We start from the raw sequence: 16,645 nt of genomic DNA on the forward strand, positions 1-16,645 counted from the left end.
ATTGAATGTTGAATGACCGTGTAAAAAGCACTGCAAAATATCGATTGTGAACACGATAATATTTCCGTTTATTAGAACGATTTGGTTTCGATTACGATTTTCATGTAATGTACATCGGATTATCAACAGCTCGACGTTCATAATAAGATGTTGGGCGTAAAAGCCTGTACATCATCATGGTACGTGTGTTAGTCCGTTGTTAAGACAACATTTCAAATGGTTGTGCGAGCAACGATTAACCATCGCACTCGGAATGCCAAGGTCGTTGTAAAATAAGCATTTATAATAGTTTGTATGGTTTTATTTTTACATTCGATTTTTTAGTCGGATTATTTTATCAAACGAGTTTTTATTTTATTTTTATGTTAACGATACTATACTATTGAAGACAATTGATTACGAATGAACTAGCTTTAATAGCTTAAGATTTGCTTAAGGATTTTAGTTTTTGTACTATTAAAACAAAAAATCGATTTACTTCACCAGAGTCAATAAAAATGCTTGTTACGATTCAACATTGTTTTCCAATAATATATTTTACTAGTTGTTTGTACAGTTTTTTTCATTAATATTGTCCTAGAATCATACTATAAAATATTTAAAAAGTTTGTAGTATAAGTGACTTAAGTTATATTTTATATAATAGGTCTTACTATATCCATATATATTAAATTTCTGTACATTTTTCAATTTATAGGACGCCAATGATATGTTAAGTGTAGATCTGTCATTAAAAATTGAACTGTAAAACCAATAAATTTCTTGTTTTATTTTTAAATAAGAATTTTATTGTTATTTTAAACTATTCTCAACATTTCTTATACTTTTGATATATTTGATAACTTTTCAAATCATTCGAGAACTCATATTAATTTTATTCTCCATAGATTGAATGATTGATCATCGAAAGAAACCAATGTTTTACCGCAAAAAACTATTGTTTAATATACGGTTATATGATTATAAAGTTCATCGCCAAACACGCATGTCTTTATGTTATAAAATGAGTTGTTTTTAATTGCTATTTAAACATACCTCAGTAATTTTACTTCGGCGTTCAAAATTATATTACGGAGTATAAGTAGATTTAAAACCTCTAGGTACACTTTTATTATTTCACAAACGCACTTAATAGATTTTTTTTGTACTTCAACTATAAATCATAAAAAAATAACCACAGATGTGTACATATAATGAACTCAAAGAAAAAAAAATGGGCCTATAATCTACGTGCATGCACACATTTATTTATGAATCATAATATATAAAATTGGGACTCTGAACGTAAACAAATAGCCAATATGATATTGATGAAGGGAAATTGTAGCGGGTTTTTATTCGTTTATTCTTATTTGTTTTGATTTACATCAACTGACCGAGTACAAGAGCGACAACTTCCGCATTTTATGTACGTGTAATAATTATTTTACCATAGTCGTCGTTCTCGACGGACAATTTAATGGGCGACGGTTAATTTTGTTGTTGTAAAGGTACAGGCGCAGACTTCCGTGAAGCGCACTCGTAAACTTCCCCGGACCGCGTGTTTGTGTACAGAATAATCGATAATACGACAATATCAATAATTATTATGGTAACGTAATAGCGTATATAAATTACAATCGGGTCTTTGCCACTTTACACAAGACCTCGGGTTACTGTTGAGCAGGGGAAAAGGAGAAAAAAAAAACGAAAAAATGGGAAACATAATACTCGTATTATATATAATAATATGATGATACTATATTTTCGACACGTCGTGCTTACGTGGTAGTCTTGTTATTTTCTTTTCTATCGACAAAACGGTCGCGTGAACGAAGAGTGTAAAAACGATACCTACCATATTTTCTACAACCAAAGGCTTTATTTTTTTTTTAAATTTTATATAAAAACTCGATAGTAAATTTAAAATAGATTTTAAAAATTTTGTTTGAACTACCCAATTATAAAAATTCTTAGATAAGGTCATTGCGTGCAATTTATATTATAATATAAATAAAATCTTTATAATCTTAAACGTTTACCTATTGTTACAATCTTTATTGAATTATTTTACTGGATTAACTTTTAATAAAACATGAAAAAGGACATTTTTTTAAATTGTCTGTATGGGATGTTAAAATTTAAGCAATACAGGGTTTTTCTTTACCATTTATGTAAATGTTTACAGCAGCTGCTATGTAAAAACAAAAAAGTAACCATTTTTTTTTTTTTTACATAAAAGTCTTTCAAAAATAAATCATTCTGTATAGTTTATACATTGAATAATATTTCAAATGCAGAACTTTTTTTGTGTTAAAAATCATTAAATCACATATAAAAGTTTTCATAAATTAGTAAATAATAATACACATTTTTTTTTTTTTTAATTGATGTTAGATGTATGATATGTACATTTTTTTTTAACTACTGTTTCATTCACATTTTAATTACTTTTTAAATCCTGAGGATTTTTATAATAACTATCAATAATGTTTAATAATGCTAATAAAGAAAATGTCCGTTCCGATTCGCATACGATTGTGAGTAAATTGTTTTATTCACAATGTCTTTGTGAATATCCCTTAAATATGATTGCGTTAAATTTGAAAAAAAACGATTTTCATAATAGATAATGGTTGTAAAATAATAGTTTATATACCTTTGTTTAAATAATTAACTATTGGGATAATGCAATTTGTTTATACTATCGGATGTCCAGTATAACGATTAAAGTATTTACTTAATTGTAATGGCTTTTAAACATATGTATAATAAGTATATATATTTATATAATAATATTGCCGGTGCCCTATAATTAGCAAACTCTGGGTAGATGTGATATTTTAATTTACATTATTTTTCAACCTTTTTTGACTGAATATAGCATGAAAAGTCAGCGGTTCTATAGCTTTAATGATTTAATAACACAAAACGTCCATATACATTTCGAAGCAAATGAAATAAGAAAATCTGTTTCTGTAGTAACACTAGTTATGGTGGTGTGCAAGAGGGTGATTAGTATTTTAAATCTAATCTACTTAAATATTTTTCAAACAACGGTTTTAGATTTTCACAGATCACGTAAAATAAAAACAAACATATAAGAATAATTATTAAAAAATTAATTATTTGATTGGATTATCGATCGGGTATGGAATACTGGGCATGACGAATGTTGGGAATTTCCGATAAAAAAAAAAAAAACGTGCTTTATGTTTAAGCCAATAAAGCATTAAATAAAAATCTCGGATACGTGGGTGGACTTCCATGCCGAATACCTATACTCATTCCCAAATGGCGCCCTTTAAACTATATTGTTACTAAACAAGCTAATAAATTATATTTCAAGTAAATGTCGGCCGTTTTGGAACTAAATCTGTATTACTGCCATAAAATAACACATGATATCGTTACGTTATTTTAATCCTCTATAGTTAAAAATTATATAGAAAAATCCAGTTAAACCCCAAAACATAATATATTGAACTATACAATTACTTAATGATAATACACAATAATTTTAGCAGATCAGAAAATCATAATGTAGTTCAGTATGCATAGTAGAATATGAAAAATATCATTTTTTATTAATTTATTTATATTTTTTGATCATACATTTTTTTTATGTATATTTAAAGGATATAAAATCGCCAAAGAAACAAATAATGGAATCGATTTTTAATTAGTTTTTCCTAGTTTTATTGTTCCGTAATAAAACATGTTATTTCAGTGAAAATTATATTTTTGTAATTTATTTGGTTTTGTTAAAATATTTTTTCTGATAATATCAACGGCCTATTTGATTGTTCAATAAAATATAAAATTGAAGTAGGTACTATAAGAAAAACAGAAATATTGTCTATTTTTTTTTAAATCCAACTTAAAATTATGAAATGGTTCAATTAATATCAAATTTACTTAAATAAAATAGTAGATAAACTAATGCTGATTCCACCAATCTAGTAAATATTTGAGTAAATATTTATTGAGTTATAATTTTTTTTTTCTGGTTAAAGGCCTTTCAAGACCATCCCATCTCACACCCGTTCCTCCATTCTTCTCTATCCATTGTTCTTTCTTTCCAATTCGTTCCTCTCCCTAGCGATTGTACATCCTTTTTAACTTAGTCTTCCCATCTTATTTTGGGTCTTCCTAGCGGTCTTTTCCTCGCGGGTTTTGTTCTAATACTGCTCTAATTAGCTCATTTTGGCTCCTCCAAGCGTGGCCTACCCATTGGAGTCTTCAATTTTTTATCACTTCCGTTATGGTTGTGTTTTGGTTTAATATTTCTAGCTCTGTATTCTTTCTTCTTCTCCGTTCACCGCTGTTGTTATCCTTAACTGGTCCATAGATTTTCCTCAATATTTTTCTTTCCATTATTAAAAGTTTATTTTCGTCAGATTTTCTTAACGGCCACGTTTTCGCTCCATATAGGATTACTGGGCGGATCAGTGTAATGTATAATTGCTTTTTTAGTTCTGTAGATAATACGATAATACTCATGATCCAAATGTCTTTGTTAGCCCATAGTAGCATTATTGAGTTATAATATTCCAACTAATTATAAATATTCATTTTCAAATATATATAATACTTTGAATTTAGCTGCTGTGCAAAAGAAATTCAACATTTTTATGCAAATACCTATATGTACTAATAAATTTATTAAAATAACTTTATTCTGTATTTGTTATACATGGTTTAGACTTACATATTCTTTTTGATATAATGAATATTACATATATTTATTATACCAACACATAGTTAATATGTCTTGTGTTATTAGTCATGAAAAAAATGATAATACAAATATACTTAAAAATAATTTATTCTTCCTGACATTGGTGACAAAGATAATAAATAACATTTTTGAGACAATTAATTACAAAACAAAATTGTAAAACTCGAGAAAAATGACAGTTTTTTTAGCATAATTTTGTGTGTAATAATTTATAATTTAAAATGATGACACTTATTATAAATGTTTGGTCTTAAATTTTTTTTTTGTTCCGATTTCCTCGAAATATAGAACGACATTACCATAGTGTTATATTTTTAAATTATTAATCGACTAATATTTATAGAATTTACAATGGGTTGCTTAATTTTACATTCAATGTTCGACAGTCAGATAAATATTAATATGAGTCCATTGGATTTCTTTTTAAATATAATTTATTTTAGAAATGTTCTTCGATGTTATTGAAATCATTATCTATTGAATAAATTTACAATTTATACGGCATCTATTTAATTTTTGCAAAAAATAATGATAGCACTTAAACCTGAAATAATTGAATATTGTATGTTACACACATAATTCCATTTAATTTATTGATTTCAATGTTCTTAGGCTGCAGCTTCACTCAAGGTGGGAGATAGGAGTCGTATTACAGATGATAAATTGTGGAACAGGGACACGGGACTTAGGCAGAAACGTGGATCAGCCGGTGCAGTGGTTGGTCAAAGTACAAATCAAACGCAACCTACAATATTTCGGTTTGACACTCGCCGAGAATCAAAAATATCTATACCCGCTGGTTAGTATTATAATCCATACTTACTGAAATATTATTTTCGATCAAACTTTTACATTACATATTTTATGTACAAATGAAAGCAAATAAAAATCGAAGAAAATTCATTGTTATGGATTCAAAGTAAAGCAAGGAATGTATCGACTTTACCACAATGTGTTTTTATTTTTGATTTGTTGTTTTGTGTCTGTACGAACGATTTCAACCGTATAGATTGCTTCGGTCATCAGAAGAAGAGATTATTTCTTATAGCAAATGTTTTCTAGTTAGTGCACTCAAACTGGCCATTTTTAAAATTCCAATATTCGAGTAAACTGACCGAAAATAGTAATAAAAATATTTTTTCCATCCTGCAATTTAAGACATTTTTTAAATAAAATTTCATTTCTTTTACTCTATGAGATCTGTATCTGGCTTGTTTAAAATTTATACTCGGTATACAATAACTAAAATGATGTTACTGGTTTATGATATTGAATTAATAGGTATTATAAAATAGCTATGTAATAAAATCATATGAAATGGGATTGAAAGTTGGGGACTATAATTATCAACGCAAATAATGCTCACAACCGTTTTATTTGTTGTAAAACTTTACTACCATTACCTTTACTTACACGATTATAACTAAATTTAATTCGTACATTTGTCAGATTAGTGACTTCTGTAAACCTGCCCTTAGATTGAAATACAAAGAAAAATGACGATTGTAAAATGTACTAATCATTAGCAATATTTTACTCCAATTAGTAATATTTATTAAAATAAGTCAAATGTTAAATAAATAAATAATAGTTCATTATCGTAAATATTTTATGAAATATTGCAAAATTATATTAACATTATCAAATGTTGTATATTCTCAATCAAATTCAACAGACCGTCAAAAAGATACTGATTCGATTTTTCGCTAAACGCTTGTCGAAGGAACAAAAGTTTAAAATCTTTGAAACATCTCGAGAGTTGAAAAATGAAAAAGTGTTACAGAAGATTGAATATGGTAGTTAAGCAATAAGTCTTTATATATTACTACATAGACATCACAAAATATATGACTAAAATATATACCTCTTTTATAATATTCATAAAAAAAACTCTATATCAAAATAACAATATGACAGTGAAATTTACAAAATATACTATACGGAAATAGTGTATTATTGATATTGGCGTTTTTTAAATAATTATATTTTAATAATCATTGAAGTTTACAAGTAGGTTAAAACAAGTTGTGTAAAAATATTTTTTTAAAAAATAATAAAAATCAAACAAAAATTAAAAATTATTAATAATACATAATAATAAATCAATACTAGTAAATTAATATATAAATAAATAAACAAATAGTTTATACATTGAACTTAATTAAAAATAAAAGCTGGGCCTGAAAAATTATTATATTTGTAAAGTACAATTGGTTCATAATACAATACTTTAATTTTTAATTGAAAACCGGTTGTACTTAACAAACATAATACTACTACCGGTTAAACTTTTTTTATTTATTTATTACTATTTATAAACTGTTTTAGTATTTAAATACTTAATTATGGTTAAATTGCTTATACATACTTATACATTCAATATCATCATATTTAAGATATGTATGATATTTTATATACTATCATGTCATATACACACATATCCTTATATATATATATATAAAAGAACAGGTGTTTTTTATGTTCCCATTTTGTGACGACACTATTCAATATTTTTTCAATTTTTTTTCACAGAAATGTTCTAAATACCTTCCTAAGTGTCATCATGACACCAGGTTTTTTTTTTGTGTGGAAAGAGAGGGAGAGGCGATTATATTTAAAGATTACGATTTTTTAGCTTACCATTTAAATAATTTAATGTGTTTTTTTTCAAATATTTGTACCAAATACTCCTACGAGTGATGATTCAAAATTTTATTTTATTCCTCATTTAAGTTTATCGTGGTGGATTACTTTTCTATTGATACAGTTGTTGATACTGAAGAATCGATACATTTTCCTGCAGAGTTCTAAAATTCACAAACATTCTACTGTATATCCTGATAAAATATCACTGAAGATGGGTGTTCCAATCATATTATGATAATTTTATATTCTCCAAGGTTATGTTATAAGTTTAAGCTCTAGGTCACCTCTTTTATAAAAAATGTAATTAATTAATAATTGGAGCTAAAATTTTGATTGGATCTGCTAAGGGAGAAAAAATATTTTTACTGAAATTACCATTATACCTCAACGGTTTTCCAGTTAAGTTTAGAACAGTACATTTTCCAATAAAAGTTTGTTTTACAATGCCAATAAACAAAGCGCAAGGGATAGACTTTAATTTATTGTTGTATAGATATGGAAAATAGCTGTTTCTCACATGGTCAATTTAATGTAGCATTTTCTAATTGGAAGACCTGACGATTTACATGTTAATATACCACAAAATATAACTCTGAATGTGGTATTACTAGAAATGTTGACTTGTCTTTTTGAATATGAGTATTAGTATAGAATAATTTTTAAGTATTCATAAAAAAAAAGTTGAATTATATAAATTATAACTATAACTATAGAATCAATAGAATCATTTGTAAATATTATTAATACTATTATTATTATTTTTTTTATTCGTAATTCAGCTACTACAACTATTTATTACTTGATCAAATTAAGTAAATTACAACAATAAGGAATTTAATTTAGAAAGAGCAAAAACTATAAACGGGCAAAGCTGAGTAATTCAGCTGGTATATATAACAATTTATCAACCCAGGTAAAACTTATACAGTTATGAAAAAATTAAAAAAAAGAAAAATTTGATGATGGTAATTTTGTGAAATAGCTTATCAATTTAATATTTTATGGATATTAAAATTTTTTTTTACATTTTATAATATTTCTATAACATTATGACATGTATTATTTCCCATAATAATCTTATGAAAATATAATAAATAATTCAATGTATAAATATTTATTTTCTTATTTCAATAACATTTTTATTCTACCTCGATATTGTGTGATTCGTTAGTTATATGAATAATTATTGTTAATACTCATGACTAGATGTTATACTTGTTAAAGACAATTGGAGCTAGCCAATAGCATTAACGGTAAATAATATTGGTCAATTGTATCACAGTGAATAATATTGCTAACCTTAATATCCATTACGAACTCGTAAAACCTATTTAATGTTATATTGTTGAATATTATCATATATATATAATACTACTACAGTTAATAATAGTATAATTGGATGATACAGTGAACAATATTTTACAAAATTTAATCAGGTATTATCCTTTGCATGCCAGTACTCTGACGTTAAGAGAATATTTCAGCGCGTAGAAACTGAAATTGGTTTATCCCCACTACGGCAACACCTAAACTACTCTGGTACCGGTTTTCCCACCACGATGACGGTCTATAAATATTCTAAAGGGCCGGAGTATAATTCGCATGCAATTATACACCCCATTTATTTTTAAGGCGCTTAAACGATGACTAAAGTTCTTCTTCCTTTCTGAGGTGGTCCGGAATAAAGTAGGAAGATATGACCTGAGGGAATATGAATTTCGAGGATAGATAGTAGAGTACAGAACTAAAATTGTATAGTAAATATGTGATAAATTACAAAAATAAGATCACTATTCAATGTACTTTTATCATATAAATTGAGCGAACACCAAGTTGTTCCACAGCCCAATCATATTTAAAAGGTTTTACTTATATATCATTTCCGTTCAATTTTCTTGGAATAATAATTTATTCAGTGCTAAATCGATATTCTTTTTTTTATTCTGAATGTAAAAACAAACTTTTTATTTAAATTTCATTAATTTTTAAATACAATTATTTTAGTCTGGCAAGTAATACGATTGAACGTTGGTGTTAATAATAAATTGAATTATAATTTCTTAATATTACTTTATTTTGCAAATTAACTGGCAATTTATACATTAGAAAGTTAAAATATGCCTAATAAACTTATTATATTTTAAGCTTATTTACATACATTTCGAAATTGGCCATTAGTTTTAATTGAAATGCATAAATAAAAAAAAAAGAGAAAACACTTTCAAACATTTTGGAATTATTTACCATTTTAATATTATGAAATTTAATTTAAACTTTTTATTAATGTTATTCTTCAATTTAATGTTGATCAAAATGTATCATTAGTAGAACTTGAGGTTGCATATATTTTAAATTTTATAAATATATCATTAATGATTTTAAAATAGGTTTTATAACAATCAAAAAATTTTATTTAAATTTAATATTATTGAATACTATTGTTTATTATTTGAATACGCCTACGTAAATAATAAAATGGTAAAACCCATAAAGAGGTCGAACTTCTAATTACATAGTTGATAATATTGTGTTATCAAACTAAAATAAATAATTATAGTATTGTCTTATTATATTATTGTTTAAACCAAGCGTTAAATGGTACTAAACTATTAAAAATTAAATGTATAGTGTATATTTAAAAAACTTATACAGTCGTCATATAAATGGTTATCAATAAAGTTTACAATTATCAATTTTATAAAGGACTGTTTAGAAAAATTCGGAATTTTTAAATTTGTTTCAAAAAATGATTAGAAATGTTTTTACAACGACATGGGTACTTATGTATTTGTGATATTTTTTGGTTGGTAGGGCTGAATGTTGTATAATATGAGTTTTTCGAGTAGTTTAGTTGCACTTATTGTATTTTGTAAAAAAAAAAAAAAAAGATCATGTATATAACTAAAATACAATTATTTACTCTGTTGAATATGTAAAATGTAGTTTATGAAAAAATTTTTTGAATCACTCGTGATAAATGTTCAATATACGCACTCATGTTCTTAATGGTTTTTCACGACCTATAGTAAATATTGTAGTATTTCTGTGTTTATTATTAAAAATGTAGTCGTTGATATATTTTCTTCTAACATTTTTTCATCACTTCCGCATTAGGTCGAGAAACGCTTGCACTTAAAAACATTTTTTTTTTTTTCATAAACTATAACACCGTTATTAGTCCACCACTTATTTGGTTTTATTCATTTATTAACATTATTTTTTAAATAGAATATTGCTTAGTCATGTGGTATATAATTATATTAAATAATAAAATAACAAAATATTAACTTTATCGGCAAAATTATTTATACCCTTTATTTGGTGGAATAAAAAATTAATTTTGAAATGCGAATATAACTATAAAAACCTAACTTGATTTGAAAAAAATTTAAATAATGTACTAATCGCGGTAAAAGATTGATATTATCTGGAAATCTATTTATAAAACCTACGTATAAATAAAACCGGAATTAAGACAAATATATACGAGTAATGCCCAACGTGGATATACACTAAACGAGTACTACGTTCAGTATGGTTTTTCGAAGTGTGTGAGGGTCGTATCGGCAAAACGTAAACACTTCGATAATTGTTGCATGTGGGTGTATTTAACTGTAGTATGGGGCAGTTCACGACCTTTAACTTCTTAATTTTAGAGATAATACCAACCGAAACGTAGTTAACAATAAAACAACGTTATTATGTAGGTACTTGCATGCGTTACACAGACTTGGTGAACCTACAACAGTATAAAATTAATTCCATTTTCAGTCGAAAATTTATAAAATACGTAAAATGCATAAAAGTGAAAAAAAAAAGAAAAAAAGTGCAATGAAATTGAATAAGGAATAAATCGTGTTTAAAAACTTTATAAAAAGTTTATTTTTATGGTTTTAATATGCTCAGATAATATTTCGGTGTCTTATAGTCCAAACAAAAAAATATAAGTCTAATACGTTTTGTTGAATAAAACGTGGGTGATTTTGTGACTAATAATAAAGGAGTTAAAACTTTACTTATAAATCAATTAACTAAATTTTATACTTATTTGATACAGTTAAAAACAATATTTTTATGGTTGAAAAATTCAATATTAAATAATATTCAACCAAACCAACAGGATGCACTAACATTTTATATTTAACTTAACTAAATCGTAATTATGAAATTAAGAGTCATTATTTATTTGTGCCTTTGTTGTAATCTATAATGTGTGAATCTTTTGCTCTTGATTTCAATCATAAATTTAGCTTAAAGGAGATAGATAGTCAAAAATTCTATAATTTTAAATTTTTAATGTGCAATTTATTATTTTTGGAATAATAAAAAAATATAATTTTATAGAATTCCTTAGTTCTATTCAAAATAGTAGTTCGTATAATGTTAATTTTACTGTGTTTTTTTCATGATTTTAATTTAATTTAAACATTTTTAAAAAGTGAGAGAAGTAAAATTTCCAATAAGTGAAAAACCAAGTTCTATAGCTAAATAGATAAATATTGATTATGTTAGCATATAAAACACAATAATAAGTAATAAATATTATACTACCCATTTATTTAATATAATTATCATGAATACAATTTTAACAGTTGTTTAAAAATATTGATCGATACTAGTGTTTTACTAGCATAAAGCTGGGGTTTTAATCAACGGTAGTAAATAGGTAAAATATATAATATATATATAATATAATATATATATAATAGATACTATTGGTAAAATATATTATATATTGAATGATTTTTTTGAGTATGCTAATACTATGAACGCGAGTACTTGGAAGATCGTATGGTTATACGATTGTTAATACGAATTCTTGGTATTAATTGCATGTGCCTTTGAACAAATTATTTTATTGTATATGTAACTAAAATTTACTAATTCAACAAGTTGCTCTAAAAGTTAAACTAAAAGTAAAATATTGCTATAGAAACAGCATGTCTTTTGAAAAAATGTCCATTGACCTTCGTTGTCACGTGTGACTCGTTATTCTCATTCGGTTTTATAGAGGGCAACGTTTTTGACCTTAATTTCGAAGTTGCCAAGTTCATCCAACAAACTCGTATAATCGTCTAGTAAACCACAAATAAACAAAACTATACATGCAATTTAGAACCAAAGTCACGAACTTTCAATTAGGCGGGTATTCTATTGTTCATTGCATAAGTTTTTGGAGAAGTTTAAACGTTGCTTTCCTTATTTTCTGTCAAACGTAAAATAGACATTTTTTTTGTTAAGGTTAGTTGTAGAATGTTGTAGGTTAATTAATAATCTAATATTGTTATTTATGTATTTATATATTTTATTCATAATTTCAACAAAAATATTATACTTATATGACACATTATGGTTATTTATTTTATAATATAAAATTATTATTTATTGTTGTTTGTAATGGCATTCTGTTTTTTTTTTTTTAATTTCGGGTACAAATAAATCAAATAATTTTCTATTAAATACAAAAAAAAAATGTAACATATAATTTATTTACTATCTATACGTATAATTACGTATATTATTATTTTTAATACAAAACCAATATATTATAAATGGTATTCATCCAATAAATTCTTAAAAAGTTCAATTACTTAATTATGTTTTAAATACATTTTCTCGAACGTCGTTTAATATAATTTATAAAATAGTTGCATCAGGTTCATGTTGTAGAGCTATGACAATACTGTCTTTATTTATGTGGTTTATCCATCACTTCTAACATATTGGTTATCACGCATTTGTTTGAAAAACTTAATTTATGTACGTAAATCTGTTGAATCAACAGAATTTAACAAAATAACGATGAACTCGATAATTCATTTTGGTCATTTCTATTTGTGTTGTTTATTTTATTTTCTGTGATTTATCGAGATACTCGAATTTTAATGTTTGCGATCCATATATTATAATAGATGACTCTACGGATGATCCTGACGATGCAGAAAATCGGTGGAGAAGAGGAGCACGGGGTGCTGTGCAAAGGGTACGAAGAAAGTCCAGGGTGCAAAAACAGCATAGCTATGATGATGAAATAAAGCCCGGTGTTGGGCAAGGAGGACAGGGTGTTACTACGACTTTAACTACTGAGGGACAAGGTAACTCTTCAGTTCTCGAATATTTCAATAATTTTTCAAATAAATCTTTGTTACACACTTATTAATTTTATTCTACGTAGTGGAAACATTCTAACTCTTCCGATAAATGACAAAATAATATGAAGAGAGAAGAAGCTATATAAAAACTATAGCATGATATTTTTATTTATACCCTAAGTTTACTGTTGTGTTTTACTTTAACAAAGATTATGTTCATCAAATTTTTATCGTTATTTGAAATTTAGAGTTGATTTTTTGTTATTGTGCTGAACTTTCCGTGATCTATATTTCATTCGTGATGTATTAGAAAGAATAAATCACATATATTAATATATTATATAATATATCAACTTAACAAAAAAAAAAATTCATAAATAGTAACGAATTTAATATGAACACAATTAAATAGTATATAGGTACCATAAAAGTTATAATAACACTTTTCAAGTTGTATTTTATCATCATTTTCTAACATTGCAAATCTTATAACATTTATGTTATATTTTTATTATAGTTATAGTTATCATATAATTTATGAAATTCAAGCAATTATGTTTACTTTGTCTACAACCAAAAAATAATGTTAAGATATTAATACTATTTATGAAAAAGTGGTATTCTATATTCAGAAATATAGATGTCATTGTATTATATCCATATATACAAAAATTTATTATATATTTAGGTGAAAATGTAAAACGAGTTTTAATATATGATTTGAAATTGTTTTATTTCTTTATGAAAATTATTTTAAAAATATATATTTTGCATGGTTAAATAAATATCTGACTTAAAATAGTATAATTTATGTAACAAAATAATGTCACATTAAATTAAAATAATTGAAACTCCTAAATAGTTATAATGCAAAGTGTTTATACATTTTATTTAGTGATAGATTCTAAATTAATCGAAATTGTTTTCAAGCTATAATTTATAACAATAATGTAATTGCATGTTTATATGAAAGACGTGATCTCTTATTTATGTAAAAATCTAAATTTAACTTGAGTTTAACTTCATTTGATTTTACATTTTAATGTTATTTTAGTGTAGTAAACATTTACATAGCTTCTCTCGACGAAATAACTACATATTATTCAATCGATTCGTTGTTAATACGACAAACACAAAAAAATTAATCTGATAATACTTACGTATATATTCAGACGTCTATTGATGCGTCGTTTATTTGCTTTTTTTATTTATAAACCAAATTAGTTGTAAACAATTTTGAACCGAGTAAAGGATTTATAGTTTTGTATTTCAGTAGGCTAACAAATCAAAAGTTGTAATTAACACAGTTGTATGTAAAACAATTATTTTTTCAGTATTGTCCAATTATTAATTGGATTAAATTTAATTAAACGCTTAAATTAGTTGGTAGGTAAGTGTTTTTTTATTAAATTATGACATGATGTTTACTTCCACTAAAATTAGAAGAAAAATAATAACAACATTATTTGTAAGTAGTTCATCAGTAGTTTATTTGTTTAAAATAAACTGTTATTTATATAAAATATATAATTACTTATTACACAAGTACAAACATTATTTATTCATATCAGATTCAATAGATATTTAATTAATTTGTATTCGACAATTTTTCCTTGTAATCATTGTTTTAGGCAGATTTATGTAGGTGTTTGATTTTTTATTACAAAAGCAATAAAAAATCGTTATTGGTATTTGTATATATAAAATAGATATAACGAATATTTATTTTGTTGTTATAAAATAAAAATAATAACCCATAAAAATGAATTTTTAAAACGTTTTTTTATACTTTTGACTATTGAAAACAATAGATCAAATTATATTGATTATTGCTTAGCGTGTAATCGACAATTTCGTTTGACTTTCGAAAACAATAGATCAGATTATATTGATTTTTGCTTAGCGTGTAACTGACAATTTTGTTTACAGCTCAACTGCCGAGACGAGCTTCAGCATATGATGTATATCAGAATCGTGTGGACCAGGGTGTGACTCCAGCGAGTCGGAGGTCCAGTTTTCGAATACAACAAGAAGATGACGTTAATAGCAGTTTACAGCAAAAAGGTAAATCAATCAGGACTGTATATTGAGCGTTACTTATGCAATACTTATACTTCTACACAACGGAAGTGTATTTTTGACAAAGAGAAAAGCAAACCAGAGTAGGATGTTTTGTGATTATTGAAGTTATGCAAATTTAGCAGATGATAAACCCCTTAATTTATTTTATCCGTCTAAAACATGCCAGACCCTTTCACCATTGTTAATTATATTATCTCACTGTGATTTTCGGTGATGTGTGCTAAAATTATGTATGCATTTTAGATTCTATGTAAGACAATGACATTTGTGATGGTCAACAGCCACATATTGTACCGAGATAAATAATTTAGATCCAATTTCAGTAGACTGTAACAAACATTCTTCCACACACGCATACACTCACACACACACTTACATATTGAGATAAAATCTAGACTTAAGTATTCGTAATGTTTCGTTCTTTAACGCATTTTAAATATGTGCGTGTAGAAACTTAACGTGGAAGAGTAGCACGAAAAAGTAGCATAAGCTAAAACTAACGAAAAACTACTACATTACTATGTAATGTAAATGGGGAGAGGGTGGTCCTAAGGTTAATTATTCAAATAATATTGCGAAAACTAGACGATTTCTAGTTTTAATTAGTAATTCTGTAAAGTGTCGGTCGGGTGCACCAAAGGCTTTTGGAACAATATGTTATGGTCTACCCCCCTCCCCCTTAACTTTTTTTATGTCACTGCTAGATGTTCAGGGCACACCTAAATATAAATTGTCTTTACGTGACGTAGCCGAGGAAACCATAATGATGAGTTCCCAATGCCATGCATTTACCCTTGGTAATATTGCATCAGTGCACGTCACACGTAAACTCCGAATCTACCTCATTAAACCGAGTTTTGTTAAAGGACTAGAAATATTTCTATAGGATCCGAGTGGTTTTGTGGGTGAAAGGGCGGAAAGTCTTGCGTTATGGGAGTACGTTTAATATTCGGGAAATTGCACTTACCATGGTGTAAAATATTGTAGTTTAAATTCCGGTTTGATTAAGAGTTTATTGGTCCTCGAATATAAATCAATGAGATTACTATAATTTGCATATTTATAATCCTCATTCAAAACGTATAGAACGTTTTCAGGTTCAAAT

At 26.1% G+C, this 16,645-nt stretch overlaps 1 protein-coding gene across 1 annotated transcript in view; it reads left to right on the plus strand.

The window, feature by feature from the left end:
- Positions 1-16,645, plus strand: part of LOC112693122 (regulating synaptic membrane exocytosis protein 2) — a 199,236-nt gene that overhangs the window by 146,378 nt on the left and 36,213 nt on the right. The window contains exons 7-9 of the mRNA XM_025568049.1: positions 5,333-5,519; positions 13,279-13,461; positions 15,388-15,522. Of these exons, the coding sequence (XP_025423834.1) occupies positions 5,333-5,519; positions 13,279-13,461; positions 15,388-15,522 (505 nt within the window). The remainder of the gene's footprint in view (positions 1-5,332; positions 5,520-13,278; positions 13,462-15,387; positions 15,523-16,645) is intronic.

This window comes from Sipha flava, unplaced genomic scaffold (genome assembly GCF_003268045.1).
Source record: "Sipha flava isolate LNK unplaced genomic scaffold, YSA_version1 117_pilon_pilon, whole genome shotgun sequence".
Classification (NCBI taxonomy): domain Eukaryota; kingdom Metazoa; phylum Arthropoda; class Insecta; order Hemiptera; family Aphididae; genus Sipha; species Sipha flava.